Source organism: Pelobates fuscus, chromosome 5 (genome assembly GCF_036172605.1).
Source record: "Pelobates fuscus isolate aPelFus1 chromosome 5, aPelFus1.pri, whole genome shotgun sequence".
NCBI lineage: Eukaryota > Metazoa > Chordata > Amphibia > Anura > Pelobatidae > Pelobates > Pelobates fuscus.
In genome coordinates this window covers 119,514,350-119,528,932 of record NC_086321.1, presented here as the reverse complement: position 1 = coordinate 119,528,932, position 14,583 = coordinate 119,514,350, and the positions used below count along the sequence as shown (strand labels likewise).

General features: G+C 39.7%; 1 protein-coding gene across 1 annotated transcript in view; it reads left to right on the top strand.

The window, feature by feature from the left end:
* Positions 1–11,965, top strand: part of PEBP1 (phosphatidylethanolamine binding protein 1) — a 36,121-nt gene extending 24,156 nt beyond the window's left edge. Inside the window, exons 2-4 of the mRNA XM_063456968.1 lie at positions 1,041–1,150; positions 2,429–2,529; positions 11,749–11,965. Of these exons, the coding sequence (XP_063313038.1) occupies positions 1,041–1,150; positions 2,429–2,529; positions 11,749–11,963 (426 nt within the window). The 3' untranslated portion in view covers positions 11,964–11,965. The remainder of the gene's footprint in view (positions 1–1,040; positions 1,151–2,428; positions 2,530–11,748) is intronic.
* The last annotated feature ends 2,618 nt before the right edge of the window (positions 11,966–14,583 follow it).

Below are 14,583 nucleotides of genomic sequence, written 5' to 3'. Positions count from 1 at the left end.
GGAGCAGGTCTGGAAGCTGGATCCTGGTCGTGGGTGGAGGACAGCGACACCCCAACCAATGGTGTCTGGTGGAATGCTTTGAAGTACTCTGTGAGCACTAGCAAGCATCGATTAGTCAGGGTGCCAGGCAGTCTGCCACACAGCACATACTGAAATATTTATAATTGTGGATGGCGTCGTGGGGATAGTTGCACACCCAGCAACCATGGCATTGGCAGTTCAGGACATGTTAGAATTAGGAATACATCTTTGTATTTTTTTTTTTTTTTTTTATGCCCATAGGACACAAAACTTAAATTGGGTTTAATGTACAAGCCATGCCTAAAATTTATTGCCACCACTGTCTGAAGGCCATTTTGCTTTGGTTTGATTTTGTCCACAGCGTATTATTTCAGTAAGTGCTTGTTTTTGTTGATGGTCTGGGTGTGTAAACATCCACACACACACACACACCAAATTTAGTGTGTGAATGCAGGCATCTGTATGTGTGTGTGTGTGTGTGTGTATGCATGTTCAAATACGTGCATTGAGATGTACTAGTAGAAGCTGTCTGTTTTAAGTGTATTGTGTGTTTTCACAGGATGTAAGTAGTGTATTCAATTCAATTTTATTTTTTTAATGTTGTATGTTTTATACACAAAAAAAACAAAACTTTTCTAAATGCAAGTAAAGTGGAGCGTTTCTATAAATACATATTTGGCACCTTTTTGCCCCTCCATATTATACTTGCCCTCTCAATAAACCTGTTACCTTTCACATTATAGGAAATAATGTGGAGGAAGGGGATCAGTGATCTCTTTGACCCATGTCCTCTCTTGCTATGACCCTGCAGCCACCTTTCTTCTCTACCCCTAACTCCTCAGTGGCATGTCCACCATTTTTGCCCTTTCCCTTACGCTCTTTTTTTGGTGTCTATGTTAAGAGAAATCACTTGTGTTGTATGCACTTTTATACCACTCTATATTACAGAAGTACCTTACAGTGTCATTTGTGCTTGTCTGTATTGACTTTAATGATCTATATATATATTTTTTTTTCAGGTTCAGAATCGCCCCACAAGCATTGAGTGGGATGGAATGGATAGCAACAAGCTGTATACTCTTGTGCTCACAGACCCTGATGCACCAAGTAGGAAGAATCCCAAATTTAGGTTAGCACCATTACTATTCCAGTATGTCAATCATGGTCTGGAGCTACATAAATCATTTTAGTTACTGTTAGCCTTTGCTGTGGCTGTGGTTACTATGCTTACACACTGGTTACACCCTCACAGTTACAATGTTTTTATTTTTTATTTTTTTTTCTGTCTGTACTGGTGAACACCACACCTGCAAACATCTTGGCCTATCCACCTTTGGAGTGGCTCCTCCTGGAATTGTATTTTGATTTATCCATGTGGTAGCCTGAGGAGTTTATATTTCCTTCCTGGATGGTGAGAGCTCAGAATCCTTACATATGGAATGTAAAACTGATAGAGGCGCCCAGAATGCATCTCTGTCCTCTCAAGCACCTCCTCCATACACCTTTTAGTTCTGTTTCTTCTTCCCCCTGGAGGAACATGGGCATGTTCACCTTCTGAAAAGACAGATTTTTATTTTTACAAGCCTGAAAATAATAGGTGTTCCCTTTTGATAATGGACACATTATCCCCTTGTACCTATATAACTAGAAGGTGGGGGTCGAAGAGACAAAAAATAGGGACAGACTGTAGAGGTGGGATATATATATATATATATATATATATATATATATATATATATATATATATTCAAAAATTGAGCAAATACATCAAAAGGGAATTAAAGGGCCTCTTAAGGAGAAGGGGAGATAATTATATCTCTGCTTAATGAGGACTCATTTCATATAACAAAGTTTATAAACTTCTGCTTCAACTAACAAATAATTGCTACACTTGCTGCTGACTACAAGTTTATATGTAAAGGGTGTCTAGTTGGGATCCACCATGTTCTGCATGAAAATATCCCTGCACCAAGTGTTTTTTGTTGGTGACCAGAGTAAAATGTTTGTTTTGATGTGGCCTTTGAACCCTTCTGGACTATATCCATTCCAGCACCAGATGTGGTGGGCAACAAGCATATCACTGCCTTAAATGTCTATCTCTGGTGATACATGGCTTCCACTTAGGAAAATCGGCTTGGCAGATACTCTCGCTGGACCAATGAGCAGCCTGGCCAGCTAACTAGGGGATGACTATCTGTAAACGTGTTGTCACATGGGTACAAATGGCCAGCCTTTGGAATTCTGTCAAATTTATATTCCAACATGTTCGCATCAAGGTACAGCAGGTAACTGTAATGTGCTTAAATGAACAAAAGAATCACTAATTGCCCTAATTAGAATGCCTTGTTTTTTGTTTTCTTAATTTTGTTTTTCTTCTCTATCTCAAGTTTTTATGTGTTCATTTTAGGGAATGGCACCATTTACTTGTGGTGAACATGAAAGGAAATGACATTGGCAGTGGATGTGTCCTATCTGATTATATAGGCTCAGGACCACCACAAGGAACAGGTGAGTAATATCACAATTTGTCAATGTATCCTACCCTTAAAAGGGAAAACTCTCTCCCCTCCCAGGAGCGAGTTCCGCTATGGATGCTGCATGCACAATCCACAGGGCAGTGGCTGCTTACACATGCCAATACGGTTTATGGAACCAGGCTGTATATAACAAGGCTGCTATCAGTTATGCTATCCAGTGCAATGATTTGAACTGCTCTTTGAGGGTAAATGTTAATCCATAATCTCCATCTGGACACAATCTCCCTGTAGAGCAGAATGAGAAACATCTGACTGGAGGTCTCATCCTGATGTGGAAGGTGTCTTTCTGCAGGCAGGTCCACTAAATAGTGATTCAGGTAGAAATATTTTTGGTACAATTTTTAACTTTTTTCATTGTAATAGTAAGTCAGATCTTGAAATCTTTAACAAACTGATCCTCTGGAAGACTAGATGAACACCAGTAAGGCCCGAAATAGAAATATATTCACAAAGCATGTCCTAAGGAGTAGATTTTTGTTTTTTTTCACAAATATACATCAGAAACTTGCATGATGGCAAAAACTAGTGGATCATGTCATGTTACTGTAATTTATGGCTCAACACGAGATCGTTGAACAGCTTGAGAGATGTATGTTGTTCATAAAATACATTCGGAATCTGAAACTTTAAAGGGGTACTGCCTTTAGAAGTGGTAATGGAGCAAGCTGTCTGTTTTTAGTAAATGTTTGGAGTGTAGTTTTGATTCCTGAAATGTAACAGCTTTTCCCTGACACATAGTGGCAGTAGCTGTGGATGTTTATCTTCTTGTGGAAAAGCCGATTGTAAAATCTAAATAATCCCTCCTCATTACCCCTTCAACACCAGACTATTCCTCCAATAACCAGTATTCTTCTGTTGAGGAAGTCTGGTAAAACGCACAGGGTGCAGCTGGGGGACCTGGTCAATAGTTCTCCTGGAGGTGAGCTAAGAGCCCTGCTCATAGTAGGTATTTTTTTATTTTATGTTAACAAGGACATTTACTCTTAATTTCAAATGTCTGGCCCAACGTCTCCTAAAGATTTGGAAAAGGAGAAAATGGCAGCACCTGCACCGAAAAAAAGCGGCATACAAATCTAAACATATAGATCTTGCGCAGAATGCTTTACACCACTGCTAGATGGATGCAGGGAAAAAATGTGCAATGTATGTTCCTCTGTAAATCTGAGAAAACAAAGCTGAAAGTCATACAAACTTTCCTTCACTGGTTTCCGGATAATCTATCACAAATCTTTGACTTTAACTATGCCACATATGCTGGAAAAAACCTAGTAAGAAACCTATGAGGATGAGATCTCCTACTTCCAATTTCTCTTCTGGAGAATGTTCAGACACCTCATCTACTCATCTCTACCTAGCCAAGCTTCAAGTTTGGAAGAAGGTTTTCCTATTGAAGAACTTAAAAGATTCACTAAGGAAGTTTTGTCTGTTTTTAGCCAAAGACAATTCTGCAAAGAAGACAGTTAAAGGTTATCCTATACAACATAAATTACTGGAGCTGGTCTATAGAGAATGGAAAAACACTGAAAAAAGGCTTTTATCTCAAAACATAATAAGGAGCTTTTTTTGTTTTTTTGTTTACAAGATGAGATGGGAAGATCTACCGAAAGTAAATACTCAAGTTGCCCAACTGTCAAAGAAAACACCTCGATCTATAAGTGAAGTATCCAGATTGATAAATCAAATCGCTAGAAGGGTTTTTCAAGCAGCAGACTTTCAAGGTAAAGCAGCAGTAGCAGGCACTTTGGTTATTAAAGCTCAGAAATCATGGTTTCAAGCAATGGAAAATTGTCTTTTTGAAGTAACAGAAAAAGAAATACCTCATGAGATTGACTAATGATTTTATGATGGAGATGTCTGAAGTCCTTAAACTTTTGGCGCGTGTGATGGATTTAGCCTCCGTAGCTAGAAGAGCATTTTGGCTCCACTGTTGGTTGGCTGATACAACATCTAAGGCTTCTCTACGTGTGCTACCACTGGAAAGTGGCAAATAGTTTGGTTCACCTCTAGAAAAAGTAAGCAAAGATGTTGGACACCAAGAAAGCCTTGCCACAAGAAAGCAGATTTTTTTTCATCTGGGAATAGAAGATTTCAATACCGCCCACAAAGATCTTTAAGATATGATAGACCTCAGTATTTTCTAAGGCAACCTAGAGACCACAAGTTAAGCGATAAGTCATCAAGTGGACAAGGCAAAAAGAAAATGTTCTGACTCTAAAGTTGGAGGACGACTTAAACAGTGTTACGAAATCTTGAGGATAAACAACAAACCCATAGTTTCTGAGTTTAATAAACCGTGGCTATAAAGTCCCACACCATGATTTATGTTATTGTCTTATCTTTCACAGCAGAAAAGGGAAGCTGCCCTGGCAGAAGCTATGATCTTGGTAAAAAAGGGGCATTGAGAAAATCCCAAAACTACAAGAAGGACAAGGAGTCTATTCAAGACTGTTCCTAGTGCCCAAGCAAGATCAACACAGACCAATTCTGGATCTAAAAAATGTCAACAGATTCATGGAAACCATCCAAACCATCCAATATGTGACTCAAATATTGAACAGATGATATTTTCATGGCTACCCTAGACCTGAAAGATGCCTTCCTTGGCAACAACTACAAGACGATATCTAAGATTTGCAATACATTCAGGAACAAGAATTCTGAATTTTCAGTTTAAGGCTCTCCCGTTTGGTCTGACATCCGCACCAAGGGTCTTTACAATGATACTAACTCCATTAGCCGCAACGCTGAGAGAAAGAGGCATAACAATAGTTTTTTATCTAGACGACTGCTTCATCAAAGCAGATTAGAGGTCCACTGCAAAAAGGTATCTGCAACTTCTCAGGAATCATGGTTGGATAATTAACTAAGAAATCTCCAATTGCTTCCAACTTTGAATATTAAATTCTTGGCTTCAATTGTTGATTTAAGAACCTTCGCTCTCCACCTTCCTTGTCACAAAAGACCAATGATAAGAAAAATATATAATTTCTGCAACAAAGGCCAAATTGCACAACAAGAAAAGCTAGGAGTATTCTGGTATTACTAGCATTTTATATCACAGCTGTCAGGTGGGCAAGAACAGCAATGAGGCTACTCATATGGGAGATTTTATCACATTGGTCAAAAAATGAAGATCATCTGGATTTGAGGTTGTCTGTCGTGATAAGTCCGGAATCCGTTGACTTGGTGGAAACATTCAAAGTTTGTATCGTTGGGTTACCCTTTCCATCAAAGGGAATTGATGGGGATTATTAGCTTGTTACTTTTTCTTTCTCTTTTTCATACTCTGTCTAGCAAGTTTAACAGGGAGAGAGGCTTTATCTTATTTCTATTCTGTATTACCTTTTAGTGTAATAGAACTTATTATCTTAGGAAATACTCTTAATAGCCATTACTATATCAAGACAATATTATCCAGCATGTTCTTGAAGGCATATACCAATTGCCTAAGACTTTTATCAGCTAGCCTCCAATAATGTTCACATAATGGAGTGAACATTCACTATAGAAATTATACTGTCTCCGTTTTATCTTGCTGATTGGACCACAAATTAACTCCTTGAAGATCCCCTAAATTCAGCCATTCTGAATGAAGCCTATAGGGAGGGGGGGGGGGGTTTGAGTCAAATTTCAGTCAGAGAAAAGCAAAATAGCTTTTGTATTTATCCTGACTTTATTTGATTTTTGTGACAGGTGTATAATTGTTAATTGCTTTCTACAAATAGCCAGTTTATATCTGCATTCAAAACTAACCTTTTCTCGTTCTGAATGAGGCTATTTCATATTTTTCTTTGTATCTTATTAAATAGGGGTTAAGCCCCAGACACCACTGGAGGATTGGTTTTTTTTTTTTGTATTTTTTTTTTTTTTTTTGTGTGACTATATTCAGGGTGAGCGGTTTTGCAGCAGCAAATCATCTGAACCACTTCAGGACGGAGTTAATAGTACACGTTCTGATCAAAATGTAAACAAAACCTGGAATTTGCGCTACATGTCTGTTCACCTGTAATTCACCTCTTTCATATTAAATGCACCCACACTTATTATATATCATTTTGTTAAGGAGAAACAGGGCTTTAATTCCCCATGAACTATTCATATATGAAACATAACTTGTTTATAAAATTTTAAAAACTGAGAAACTAAGATTTAAAAAATATATTAAAATTGTAGTTCCGCCTGACATTTTAGCGGTAAATGTCATACTGTTTGCTTTTACTGCAATAAAATGCACATATTTGTATTCAGTGAAGTCTCCCGAGTAAAACAGTACCCCCCTGTGTGCAGGTTTTATGGTGTCTTGGAAAGTTACAGGGTTAAATATAGTGCTTGCGAATTAAATTCTCTGCACTTTCTGCCTGGGTTGTCAGGCATGTTAATCAAATTTTAATTAGTTCACATAATTATGTTAAAATATTACTTAAATATACACGTAGAATTTTAATATATATACACATATGTATTTAAATTCTACTTGTATACTTACATAATCATTTATGTAAATATTTATCCATTATATTTTTGTGGTTATTTGTAATAAAAAGTGTGTGTGTGTGTGTGTGTGTGTGTGTGTGTGTGTGTGTGTGTGTGTGTATATATATATATATATATATATATATATATATATATATATATATATATATATATGTGTATATACGTGTGTGTATATACAAAATACAGTTAGAATGAAATTACATATGTATATATTTAATTTTTTAAATATTTTAGTGTGTGTGTGTGTATATATATATATATATATATATTATATATATATACGTATAATTACATCTTATATATGTAACTTCATTCTAAGTGTATCTTAATACTAAAATATGTAATTATATTAACATTATAATAAACATTAAAATACACTACATACATTTAATTTATTTTACATGTCTAATTTATTTTTTTACTTTCCCACCAGCAGGGGGACTGTCTGACAGCCCAGACAGTCCCCCTGCAGGCAGATCCACAGCCAGCTATAGGGGACCATGTGATCGCTCTTTGAGAGTGATCACATGGCCCCCGGGGCCCTGATTTGCTGGGGGAGGGCTGCCTGGGCTGTCAGGCAGTCCTCCCGAAGAGGATCGCGGCGGAGGTAAGTACCGCGGCCCTAATGGGGGGCTTAATACGTTACGGCATTCTATGCCGCCGCAACAGCTTTAAAGCCCATTTAAATAGGGACGGCATAGAACGCTGTAACGGCGTTAAGGGGTTTAACTTAATATTTCTATATGGACCACTACGGACGCCTCAGAATTTGGATGGGGAGGCCATATTCATTTCCATCAAGAAGTTTGTAGCATGGGCGCAAGATAATTTAGATACCCTTTTGGTCGTTCACGTAAAAGGCACAGAAAATGTAATCGCAAGTGACCTCAGCACTTCAGTCTAGCTCAGGGATAGGCAACCTTCGGCTCTCCAGATGTTGTGGACTACATCCCCCATAATGCTCTTACACATAATGCTGGCAAAGCATCATGGGAGGTGTAGTCCAAAACATCTGGAGAGCCGAAGGTTGCCTATTCCTGGTCTAGCTTATTTGTTTCCTCCAATTCAATTTATTCAGAAGGTACAAAAAAAATTAAAAAGGCATTGGTTATCACGATCCTCCCATATTGGCCAAACAGGAGTTGGTTCTTGGTGTTAACACACATGGCAGTAGCATCCTAGGAACTCTAAATATCATATCACCTTCTAGAAAACATTTAGCTACCGATCAAAACTCTACAAATGTTTATTGATTTTACAAGATAAGGGGGCGGAGTTAGCAAGGGAGCTGATAGGACGCAACTGCATTGGGCTCCGATCCACTGGTTATATTAAGTGCCTCTGGCAGCGAAAAATCTGGTTTCACACCTGCCCCAAACGAGTCCACAGACACCTGCAGATATGGGGAAGCGCTCCAAAAAGCTGCGGGCGGCACAAGCAGGAGGTTCCCAAGATATCTGGGAATACATGGCCTGTGGTCTACAGTGGGAAATTGACGCTCAGGATGATTTTCCCCACTAAAGGAGATATGAAATCACTCCTGAAAGAGATGAAGCAAGTACTGGCCACAGAGGTGGGAAAAGTGAGCGTAGAAGTGCGCACCCTAGGAGGCCGAGGAAGGTGAGGTGGCAGAGATCCAGCAATTCAAGACCAACTTTTTTGGGGGGGTGGGGAGATTGGGGGGCATTGATTGGATATTTTTTTTTTTTCTCTCCCAAGATACAAACACACACCCCATAGATAATGCCACTATATTAAGGAAAATATTTACGGTAAATGTTCTGTTATCGTAATAAGCAGGCAGCCTTCCATGTCTATTGTAGTATTTCCAATCGGATGATAACCAGAGAGACCTAGTATGGTAACTTCAGTAGGAGCTGCATAAGATGACAGTTGCAAGTTACAGTTGGAGGGAGACCGTTGGAATTGATGACAGATTTGCATGCCCTGCTCTATGCAAGGACCCAGCACAGCTGCCAAAGAACACTTCCAAGTCTCTGCGTATTTAATGACCTCCAGGATGGCACACTTAACTTAGAATTCTGTTACAGACCGACTCTGTCCTGTGCCCAAACTAAAACATCATTCAGCATGCACAACCCACTGGTGACTGATGCAATCAACTTCCGTGCAGGCCGTGCTGTGAGCATGCCTGCAATGGCAAGCCTGTGCAGGGCACACATTCAAAATCAATTGCCGCTTATTTTGTTCTCTTATGCCTAATCCTATCTATCTCTTGACTGGTGTGTGTATTTGTGTTAAGCAATGTATTAACTAACCACTTGCTTCAGGTGGAACAGGTTTTTATCCACACTTTTTTATTTATTTATTTTTTTTCACCATATATATTGGAATATATATTGTTGTGGTGAGGAAAAAGTGTGGATGAAAACCCCTTCCACCTGAAGTAAGTGGATAGTTAATACATTGCTAAACACAAATACACACAATATAAGACTTGCTTTTCCCACAGAAATCTCACTTTAACAGTGTTCTCACTACTGCAAGGTATTCTGGGTAGGTGTCTGCAAATGAGCTTAAAGAACCACATTTTTGCCTCATAATTCCACTTTATACATGGATTCCTTGGAGTATGTGTCTGCTTTATACAACAGCTTTGAAACACAACTCGGGAAGAGGAGCAAGGGTTCACAGTGGTTCATCCTGTTCCACATCTGGATCCAAGGACCGAAACTTACCATCTTCCTGCTAGATTGTGATGTGCCTGTGTACTACTTTTATCTTGTAAGTGTTAATTGTAATAAAGAAGGGACACTTCCGGAATCATAATGGACTTTTGGTCCGTTATCTGACACTGGACAACCTCACGCTTTGCACGAGGAACTCCAGCATTAGATTTTTTTTTTTATTCAATGCTTTTCTATGGGGCGGTCTAATGCGCGCGCGGCATTTGCCACACATGCGCATTCGACCCCGCTTGTTGCAGGACGGAGGAGGGGGCGGAGCTTCGACTTAGTAAGGCAGAGGGATCGGTAGTGCCAGGAATGCAGCTTTGTATTCCTGGCACTGCAGTATCCCTTTAAATTCCAACACAGTCGGTGTATTTCGTAAAGATTTTAAAGTATATCTTTTGAGTGGGTTGGCATTTCAGTGAAATGTCAATGTAGTCTTTATGTGCATTTAAAAAAGCTTCCATCTTTATGAAATGATTTTTTTAATTTTTGTTGGTGGGATGACAGGTTATGAGAAAAGCCCTATCAACGTGTTTAAGGGTACCAACTTAGTATTCTGTTTAGTAGATAGCTTTGTAATTTGGGAGCCATCTACTCTGATCTTAATTTTAACTGTATAGATAAGGGCAGCCCTCTATCTATTTACAGATATTGCATTTGGCCCTCATGCAATCTAGGTTGCTGACCTTGGTTCTACTCATTTGTCCTTCTTTTGAATACCACAAGAGGGCAAAAACTAGTTGTATAGCAACTCCATTATTGAGTGCATTAAGGAATTCTCATACATGTATAATTCCTTTTTAATCAATAAAAAAAAAGTAAGATGTGTATACATTTATATTTATTTGTATTTGTTTTATTAATTGTTGCCTAATTTTACGGTCTAAATAATTCTCATACCCAAGTGACTGCCATGTAGATTTGGGAAAGAAAGTTACAAAGAGGAAAAAAATAATAAATGTAATGCTTCATATAAATAGCAGGGAAAAAAAATCTCTAAACTTTTCAGGGCCATCAGGCTTCCGCCATAGAGTGTACGAGCCTGGGAGGGAGTGGGAGGGGGGTGGGCTCACAAGATCAGGCTGTCTGGCAGGAGATGAGCACATTGCACAGAACTTCTCTGCTGACGGCCATTGCTTGTAACATGGCCAGACTGCGGAAGAGGAGCTAGTTTCCCTCTACGTGGTCTGACAGGAAGTGCAGTGAGAGCGCTGAACTGCTGTCAGACCGGATGGAGGGAAACCAGTTCCTCTACACAGGGGAGGTCAGCTGGCACATGAGGGTGCTGGTGGGGAGGAATAAGACACGGGGGAGGGAATGAAACTTAAGGTGGCTCCTGGGGGAATTAGACATGGGGAGATGGGAATAAAACACGTAAATGGAGGGGCTGGGGGGAATGAGGCACGTGAATTCAAGGGCTGAGGGGTAATGACACATGTGGACAGTGTTTACATTATTGCATAGTAACCCCTCTGGTAACTTACAGAGTCGTGAAGGCACTGCATGTTCGTCATAGACATGCATTTAAATCTATGCATTTCTATGAGGAGATGCAGAATGGCACAGCGTGGAAGTTTGCTGCACACGTGCAATAGTCTCCAGTAGGAAAGCTTTGGATTGGCTGAGGTAATCAACATTGATGATCTTAGCTAAGGAGGTGGAGCGTAAGTGGGGCCAGCCACAGAGACCCGCGCAGCACTGGAAATCGGTAAGTGAAAACTTTTTCACAGCAGGCCTGGGGGCCTGGATACCTAAAGTATGTCTTCATCCAGATAGTGTCAGAAATACACGTTTGTATTCTTGACACTATAGTGTTCTTTAACTCTGCTTATTCTGTACATAGAACATAATATGGACTCAAATCTTGAATACCTTTGAGAGATGCACTTAACTCTTGCTGCCTGCTTAAAAAAGAAACCCCACATTTAGTTTGGTGTTTTAAATGTATTCTTATTACTCAACTCCATGTTTCAGGCTTGTTTTCTAATTCCTCTTTTAAACAGGTCTCCATCGTTATGTTTGGTTGGTCTACGAACAGACTGAACCATTGAAGTGTGATGAGCAAGTTTTGTGCAACCGCTCTGGGGAACACCGAGGTGTGTTTAAAGTGGCGTCTTTCCGCCAGAAGTACAAGCTCAGCAGCCCTGTTGCTGGTAATTGCTACCAGGCCGAGTGGGATGACTATGTACCCAAACTGTATGAGCAGCTCTCATCATAAAACAAACAAACAAACAAAAAAAAAAAACACTAAAGTAGACATGTTCTTTTAGTGAGCTTCCAAAAAAAAGCACTTATAGAATTAATTTCTGAAGCAGACTAGATAAAAATCCTATACATGAACAATATGTATGCAGCATTTATTAGTACAGCAACGTCTAGTACAAGTCATTTCCAAGGACTTCTTTAGATGACCAGCAATGTCTTCTGTTATATATATCTGCCGTTAGACATGATGATGGCACAGTTAAAACGCACGTCCTGTTGGAGAGATTGCACTTTTTATGTTTGACATGAGGAAGCAATTAATGCTGTGTCCTCCTCAAAACATCTCGAAAACTGACCGCTGGATTATTTAAAGATCATTTTTTAAACCATGCTGTTCATGATGACTTTTGCCCCAAATATGTAATTTGTGTAATTAACTGTTTCATAAAAACCTAATGTAATACTAGTATTTCAAACTGTGAATTTTGTTCAATTTATTTTGCTGTGCTTTGTTAAATAATACATTTAGTGTGCATTAAATATCAATAAAAACACATTCTCTAATTTGTGTTCTAATTTTTAAGATGTCATGTTTTTAATTTCATTTAAACTATACAAAGTCAAAGACACAAATAATTCTTTCATATTCTGGTTGTATTTGTTTCTGGAATTCTACCGTTTTTCATAGCAACAATTGGAAAAACAAGCATATAAACCCCAGCCAGGTGCATGAATGAGCTGAATTAGCAAATCAGTGCTTAAAGTATGTCAAGAAGACGTGATACCGAGTCAACAGTTTTACAATATACACTGAAAAAGGTAAACAATCCATTAATACTGCTTTGAAAGTTAGAAGTATTAGGATCAAAATATGCAAAAGGCAATGAAATTGTTTTGACAAATGTATAATTCAAATGGAATGTGGAAGCTGATTGTAAGCAGTGTACAGATGCTGCATAATTAAAGGAACACTGTACTCCATAAAATAATTTAATCTAATTGAAGTTCGTATAGTGTCTACAATAGTGTCCCCCAACGTCCTAGCCTTTAAATTGCAATGTTTTTTAAGAATTAAAAGGCATTAAGCCATGCTTCCATTCCCTCTGGATAGGAGAGCTGGGATGGTCTTAGCCAGGCATACCATGTCATGTGTGCATGCACAGTGCGGTCTGCTTGTCAAAAGAATCATTGGAGGTTAAAAGAACACTATAGTATCAGGAACACGCTGTATTCCTGAAACTAGAATGGTAAACTGAAGAGGTCTCCGACTTCCCTTTGAAAAGGTGAATTTACTTTTTATTTTGATTTTTTTTTTCCAAACACTGTGCTGCTCTTGCCACGGCTGGCTCGGCCTCTATGGCGGATATCAAAATTTATCTCGGCCAATCCAATGCTTTCCTATAGGAAAGCAATGGGAGGCTATTGCACATGCATGGTAAAATGCCATGCTGTGCCAATCAACATCTCCTCCTAGAGATGCATTGAATCGGTGCAGCTGCACAGCTCCCACACCCCTATGACCGTCCCTGCCACCGAGGCTATGGCCTTAGGGTGGCAAGCTGAACAGGGCTGCATTTCTTGATCATGCAATTTATCATTGGTGGTACAGTAGGAATAGCGGTGTGCTAGGGAGAGAAGGCAAATAACTTTCTCCTCCTTGCTCGGCAGTCTTTCTAGCAGGTGGTCAAAGTACCTACAAGAGAGCGCAGAGATGATAACCACGTGTGACCTGTATTTCCGGCTGCCTACTGTTCTTGAGCAACCCCAACACCACTGGCCAGCAATCAGGTGACTGGTTGGAGAGTGGGGGACACAAATAGGGGAAGGGTGGGAGAGAAGAGTGGAACACCAACACACACAACAGCCTCATCTCATCCTCCAAATACACACAACAGCCTCTATCCCATCCCCACACACATACCAGGCAGTCACAATTTCTACACAAACATACCCTACAGAGCCCGTCCCTCCCAAACAAGCTACAGTTGTACATCCTCCTATAGCTCCTATCCACATACAGCCACTAGTCGCATGTACACATACTACACTGCAAACTGTTCTATCTATAACACAACCACACAATATTCTCCCCCCCACATGCAACTCTACAAGCAGTAGAGTCCCCCCAGAAACATGCAAGACCATAAAAAGACTACCCCCACACATGCAACACCACAAGCAGTCGAACACCTCCCCACTAAAATTGTACAAATAGTGTCTCCAATAACATGCAATACCACAAGCATTGTTCACACGCAGACACCACCCTCTCACAGCCCTGTCCCATTCAATCATACCCTAAGCTAGAAGCATCCATCCATCCGGTCACCTACACCGTGTGTGTTATGCCTGCAGTTGTGGGAGCTACCCCTTCCTTCCCAGCAACCTCCTTAGCGTTCTGACAGTTTGAACCTGGTTGCTAGATTACCACACACAGCTTCTGGTTTGGTGGCTTCTCAGCTTAAGATGGTATCGGTGACAAAGAATGTTCTTGAGTAGGGAGCCTGATACGTAGTCGACCTCCCCCAGTTCTCTTCCCTTTAACATTGTATTTTAGGCCCATGTTTGGTCACAATATATAGTCAATGGAATTCAGTACATTCGGCCTACACCACATATTCACTTTGGTTTAG